The following is a 6,949-nucleotide window of genomic DNA, read 5'->3' on the forward strand; positions in this document are numbered from 1 at the left end:
TAAAGCAAAGACCTCAGGTCCCTTTTGGAAAAAGTGCCCCCAAGGTTCAGCCTCTTGGCTTTGATCCAGCCTTTGCATTCATCCCCTCCTCCATAAGCCCCTATGTGTTGAGCCCCTTAGCAACTGCATCAGCAGAAGTGGCATTTAATTCTCACACCACCAACTTAAAAGCTTTCCCATTTTCTGCCCCTCCCTGACAAGGGGTTCTTGGTGCATAGCAGCAATGGAGACTCCAGTCATTTTCATTTTCAAGACTTTTATTAACAATAAAAGTGGCCCCATAGGGGCTTATGGGATCTTAGTACAAAATATAAAAACCTTCTCAAACATATACAAAATAAAAAACACAGTAGAAAAAAAAAAAAAATGCAGTATACCACCCAATTCATGTCTCAGCTTTTGGAGGCAGTAGCTGCAGCGTTCCAGAGCTTGGCTCCGTCTAGTAACACTTAGGATATGCAGTGCTGGGTTAATACACAATAAAAGAATGAAAAAAAAAAAAAATCATAAAAGTGCTGGTCTCCCGTGTCTGGAGAGGGCAAACTAGCTGTTGCATTAAAGCCAGCAGCTCCCTCCTCACTCAAAAACCTTCCCAGTCGCTTTTGGGTTGAGCTTTTGGCTCTGTTATGGCATCTAGGGCCAAAGAGCGAGGCTTTTTGTCCCCAGATGCCTCTGGACAACACACAATTAAAAGTTATTTGGCACCATTAGATGAAGCTTTGGTCAAAGTGTCTTTGAGACTTTGTGCTTTGATAGCCAGGAAAGGGAATGCATGACAAAAATTCAGTGGCTCAAGGGGTTTAAACACTCTTCAGGCTGTACAATGCCATCAAGGAAGCCTCCGTGTCATCTGCAGAGGCTCATGGACCCAAGCAGTGCCGACTGGGATGGTTTTTAATACCATGTCTGTATCCACAGAAAAGGATGGAAAAGTGAAATCTGAGTATAATAAACCCAAGACTGTCATAGTGATTCTTCCCATCAACATTGTGGAGTTATAGCTTGCATTTGTTGAGTAGATTCAGATAATGTAAATAAGATCAAACTTAAGGAAAAAACCCAGAGTCAGTTACGACACTAGTCTGAACTGATTCGGTGTCAAAAAGTTGAGCACCTGAAAGATGCTTGGACTTTAGTGTCCCATTTGCTTGTTATAACAAAAAGAAACAAACATGCAGGAAAAAAAATAAATCTCTTGCCTACTGCATGAAATAACAAGTACTTCCCCTTTTACAGGGCTGTTGCTTTCTTTGAGACTCTGAAAGGATGTTATCACTCCAGAATCAGAAGTCCTCCCTTCGCCAAGTGTTTTTATCAAAGCCCCAAAACTCTGCTGGACAATTTAAGAATTTCAAGCTTTTGGTTGCAAGGCACAGGCTTAAGCAAAAGCAACAACCCTGCTGTGTTCATAATCTTACACAGTCCCCATTTACACACATTACATCTCCAGACACCCGGTGAATGAATATACGACATGTTCAGCCTGACTTTGCAAGATCAGATTCAAGGCATCGTGATGGTGACCGTTCTGCTACAGGAACAGCTTCTGAGTCTTCAGGAGCTAGAATCCAACAACTTTCTCCCTCAAGCCTCTCTCCTTCATAACTATTCAAATCAAGTGCTCATCAAGGAGCAGATACCTTCCCCACGCTACATGAGCCCCCACCCCCCCCATCACTGCCTCACTCTACACGTCTCTCTTTGGAAGTCCTAGAAGGCCTTAGGATGAGGGCAAGGCTTGGAGCCCCCTTGGAACTGAACAACGTTTCTCGGCACAGCAGGTAGAAGCAGGACACCCTCTGCACTGCATCTCTTGGATGCGTCAAATGCATCCTTCTTGCAATGCTTTTTCTGCATCAGGGCTTTACTACCCACTCTGCTGCAGCTGGGTATAATCAATGCAGATTAAGAGTTCATGGAAAGTTGGAGAAACAGAGCAATGGCTGTTTTCTCGCTCAGCGCTCACTGCACGTTGTTGTTGACAGTGCAAGGATCCACCTGGAAAGGGAAAGGGAGAAGCAATTTAGATGTCTGCTAAAAAAAAAGATTAAGGCAAGCCCATCAAACCCAACAGCAAGAAAGACTATTTTGCTCTAAGCTTACTTCAAAGCTAAAGCTCCAGATCCCATCAGAGCAGCATTGGAAGTGGCAGAGAGGCTTATGATTACTCCTGCCTTCCCTACTGCTGACCTGCTCATGGAAGTTAAGTAGGAGTCTAAGCTGCCAGGGCACTGATACGAATTAGAAGCCCACTTCCCCAGCAAGAAAAAAACCCTAATGCTCCTTTTCTCCATGGTTCTCCCTGCTCAGGTTGCCTTCAGCACCAGAAACTCAGCCTCACTCACCTCGGTGTAAGTAGGTGGAGGCATGAACTTGAACTCAGGAGCATACATGAAGATGGGGCTGTCAAAGGAACTGTCCATATCATCCAAAAGGGGAGTGGTGGGGCTCTCCAGGCGGTGATCTTCAGGCACAATGTCCAGGTAGCATGGGGGTGCTGGAAGAGGAGGAGATACTTGTGAGCTGTGATACAAGTTTCAGCTTTATTCCTACTACAAATGAACCAATCCAACTTCTTTCCCCACCCCCAGGCTTTGTCTCGAATCCCTGCTATGCAACAGCATAACTGTTCCTACCATGGTCTTCCTGGAAGGTTGGACCAGCCACCTTCTGCCCTTCTTTGCTAAACAAGGGATGTTCCCCTGAACAGCACCCAGCTCACCTTCTGGAGCATCAGGGAGGTTCAGGTCCACCCAGCTCATTTCAGAGCTCGTCTGACTGGCCATGCTGGAACTGCGGCTGCCAATCCCAGATCTGCTGCCAATGACGAGAGGCAGTTCCAGGATGATCTTCTTGGAGCCAGGAACACTGACATAGATCTGCAAAAATGAGATGAAGAGATGGTCAGGAATGACATCACCCTTCCTCTGTTGCATTAAAGTCTGTATAAGATTCCTAACGGAAAGGGAGTGACATGGGATTACACTAAATTTACAGTTTAGCCATGTCTATTCCACTGGCTTGAGACCACTGCAGGTATCAAAGCCCTGAAAGAAACCCCAATAAGCAAATCTGAGAGAGGAGAGGGGTTCCTGGCAGGACAGCTGCACATGTAATATTCCCCGATGATGGGCCTGGTGTGGAAGAGAGATCCTTCAGTACCCATGACCCTTACCTGCAGGAAGTACTCCACACGCAAGATGTTGCAGCCCAGGATGGAGGGTTTGATCTTCTTGACACGGATTGTTTTGCCCCGCCAGGTGTCAGACATGCCTGAGATGATGTGGTTGCCACGTACGCAGGAGAGTTTCTGGATGAAGACTTTGGTCTCGCCATTCGCTAGGTAGGTGTGCTTGGAAATGATGGCTGCCTTGGGTACCACTATGCGGGAGCATGTGTTCTCAAAGTCTGCATTGATGCAGATTTCATCCCCTGAAAGAAGACAGGATTGTTTAGTTACAGGGAAGGTCTTACCCACAATGGCCATGATTCTCTTACAGCTTATTCATGGCCAAGTCTATACTGGTTAAAGCAGAGATGCCCAATCTAGTTGGGAAGTTTCTCTGACTCACAGCCCACTTTCCTTGCTCAACAGTATCACACAGTTCAACATCATGCCCTCCTCCTCCCTTCTTGCTCAAAGCAATGCTCTTTTCAAGCATTGTCCCATTCAGCCCCCTTATCTCCCAGTCCTCCTGGAAGCCAGGCTCACCTTCGCAGAACCCCTTCCTGTCGATCCTGGCACTGACAGACACATGGCCATCAGGAAAGAACATGCAGGACACCTTCTTCTCCTTCTTGGCAGAGACGGGAGACTGGAAAAGATTCAGAAGGATTTGGTTACACAAATGAAGACAGCCTGTTGTGTGTCCTATTCTATCCTGTCCATATCCTGCCAGACTGCTGCCATATAATTTTGTATTCCATGCAGTTTAATTTGCATCTCCAGGTAGATTCTAGTGTCCTGCTTCATGGACACTCACTGATGTACATAGCTCAAGAGAAAGGTAACCCATCTCAAACAACTAACCTAGACTTCCTTTAGGGCTCTGAGCAATGTGGAACACTCATCTCCTTAGGAGACGATACTTAATCTGCCCTGGAACTGTAAAACTTACATATATAGCAAATATCCCTCTGAACCACCCCTAGCAAACAGCCCCACCATTGCCCCAACACCACCCAAGAACTTGACAATTACCAGTAGATCTGGAGTGTTGATGTCAACAGGGTCCATGACCTCAAAATGCTTCTTTGTCTCCTGAGGTGGGACTGATGGGCGCTCCAAGAAAGCCTTCACCCAGTAATCTACACAGCCATACTTCCCTTTGAAGGTAGTACCAAGGGGTCTGCAATACAAGAGGAGCTCATTAAAAACACACACAGAACTAACCACCAAGGGAATTTCGTCACAAGGCTAGCATTTCTGATGATGCGTTTGATCAATACCTACCCTTGAGGAAGCTCAAATCCAAACTTGTATTCATATTTGTTCCCAGGTCTCAAGATCACAGAGCCATCCTCATCTGTAAAGCGGAAAAAAAGAGAGGAAGTTAAAAACCTCAAGCCTTGCTGCATGTTCTCAGCTTTGTCATAACATCCTGCCTCAGCTGAAACAACACAAGTGCGAAAGTTTGCTGTGCTGGATATAACCTATGCTGTTACTTAGAAACATCCTGAAAAACTTCTGCTATATTGCTGTTGCAATTTTTTCATGCTTCTTAAACATCCTCTTGAGTAAGGACTCAGAACTGGCCTCTACATCCTCCCTCCCAGCAAATAATCCACTGCAAATCTCTATCTGAGCCAATAAAGAAGTTGGAAAACCATCCAAGGCATTTCACATCATCCCTGGTCTTCCCTGTCACTCTTACACAGACAACCCTGCCAAGCGGGGAAGCTGTGCCTTCTTCCAACCTGCCTCCGGGGTGTGTGATTTCCTGGCTCTCTGGCACAGGGAGTTACAGCACCCGTCACTCCCTGTGCCAAGAGGAGAGAAGCAAGCGGCTCCCCAGCTGTACCACCTGTCCTGTATACTGTACTCACACACTGTAATTATAATTGCCTCTCCACGCAGCTCAGGAAGCTTGTTTGGAATACAGCCACCCTGCCAATAAATGCTTGCTCCCATCCTTTGCAGATGCAGCTCCTGCTGCATCAACCTCTTTAAGGTCTTCACTGCCAGCTGCAATCTCCCAATTGTCACTGCACCCCCCAAGTTGTGTTACTCCTCGGTTTAGACACGCTTCCTACACCAGACCAACTAATGCTCTCTGCTAGTTTATCCAGGTCCAAATGAATCATTAAAACACTTCTAGGACCTTTTTGCCAGGATGTAACCACAAGACTTCAAAATAGCAGCTCTTTTTTTACTCTGGTAACAGAGCCAAGTACCAAAAGCAACCATAGATAAAGCCCTACTTGGCTGCCGAGTATCCTATTGTGTGAAAACACCTCCAATATTACTCAACCCAACCTTTCATTTTTGATCCAACCCTGCTTTAAAAGCATTTTGGGGCAAAAAAGAGGCCAGGAAGTTGGCTTTTTTAGGGCAGAAGAGCCCTATGATTTAGGTCGCATTATTTAGGTCTCGGGTTCTCACCAGTGGGCTTGTCGTCCAGGGTCAGGACATCACTGTAGCGGAGGTACTCCATCTCCTGCTTGCGGTGGTGGGGGCCCTTGGCCCAGTTGACCTTGGCCACGCCACAGGCCAACACCTTCATGGCCGTGACTCGGGTGACATCAGTCACTTCCACCACCACACGGCCAGCCACCTTCTCCCCGCTGAAGTAGACCTTGTCGGGCTCGCTGAAAACCAGCTCGAAAGTCTTGATCTTCTTGAACATCACCATGGTGGCAGGAAAGTTGGTTTGGTTTAGATAGAAATAGGGAGAGGAAGGGGGTGAAGGCTCAACTGCAATGGCCAAAATAAGGGAGGGGAAAAACACAAAGGCCTGGGGTTTGGAATTGAATGTGATCAAAAATCGTGCAGAAAAAAAACAAAAATTTTTTCTTTAATTTCTGGCTAAAAAATTAAGCCCTTTTTTCCAAGTTTTTAGCCCGGCGCTGGAATCCAAGCGAAGAGAGCAAGGACGCCGGCTGTGGTATTTTGACTGCAGCTCAGCAGCAAAGCCCTTCCCTCCGCTCAGAGCCCACCAGGCTTTGAGCCAAGCCAAGCCGGATGCGGCGCTTTTATACGCTTGACCGCCCCCCCCAGCAGCCCCGCCCTCGGTTGTTGATCACCTCCATGCCACGCTGAGGCCGCGTGGAAGCGTGCTGCTCTCGTGATCAGCGCTCCCATTGGCTGCCTCTGCCTTGTTTACGTCCTCCCCGGCCAATCCGCGCGCCGACCGCGGAGCGTGGACAGCGTGTGAAGAGATGCTGGGTTCTGAAGGGGGTGGGGTGACGCGCGGAGTGACGAAGCGGGGGGGCAATGAGAGGCGAGCCTGGGAGGCCCGCGGAGCCAATGAGGTTCCTGGGCTCTGAAGAGGATTTTTTTTTTTTCTTCTGTGACTGGAGAGTGTTACGTCACAGGCGGGGCAGGTGGGTAATTCCCTGCCAGGGGTTCCTCTGTGGGAGTCGCTGCTCCCAGCCCCGACCCCCCAAATCCTGTATTAATAATGGGGGCAGCCCCATGGCCCCTGTGGGGGTAATTTCTCAGCCCCAAATCACGTCTCCTTTCCCCTCACAGCTGCTGTGGGGTGAGCACTACACCCCTCCCCCTCCCTTATAGCTGCTGTGGGGGGAGCAGTGCACATCCCCTTCCCCTTAGAGCTGCTATGGGGGGTCCGTGCACATCCCCCCCTCCCTTACGCTGCTATGGGGAGACAGCACACCCTGCTTACCCTGACAGCTGCTGTGGGGGTGCAGTATGCAGCCCCCCATTCAGCTCAGTGGCCCCATGCAGGCCAATAGTTCAGTCCCCTCTGCTCAGGGTCCCCTACAGGGG

At 48.4% G+C, this 6,949-nt stretch overlaps 1 protein-coding gene across 1 annotated transcript; it reads right to left on the reverse strand.

Moving 5' to 3' along the window:
• Positions 1 to 239: 239 nt before the first annotated feature.
• Positions 240 to 6,180, reverse strand: TXNIP (thioredoxin interacting protein). Its single transcript, XM_090053124.1, has 8 exons — positions 5,603 to 6,180; positions 4,454 to 4,526; positions 4,202 to 4,349; positions 3,713 to 3,815; positions 3,176 to 3,432; positions 2,723 to 2,879; positions 2,346 to 2,497; positions 240 to 1,998 (listed from the first exon to the last, which is right to left on the reverse strand). Exons 1-8 carry the CDS (start codon positions 5,850 to 5,852, stop codon positions 1,963 to 1,965), a joined length of 1,176 nt encoding a protein of 391 aa, XP_089909250.1. The 5' UTR covers positions 5,853 to 6,180; the 3' UTR covers positions 240 to 1,962.
• Positions 6,181 to 6,949: the final 769 nt, after the last annotated feature.

This window comes from Crocodylus siamensis, chromosome 6 (assembly GCF_052110815.1).
Source record: "Crocodylus siamensis isolate JL-2025a chromosome 6, ASM5211081v1, whole genome shotgun sequence".
Lineage (NCBI taxonomy): Eukaryota > Metazoa > Chordata > Crocodylia > Crocodylidae > Crocodylus > Crocodylus siamensis.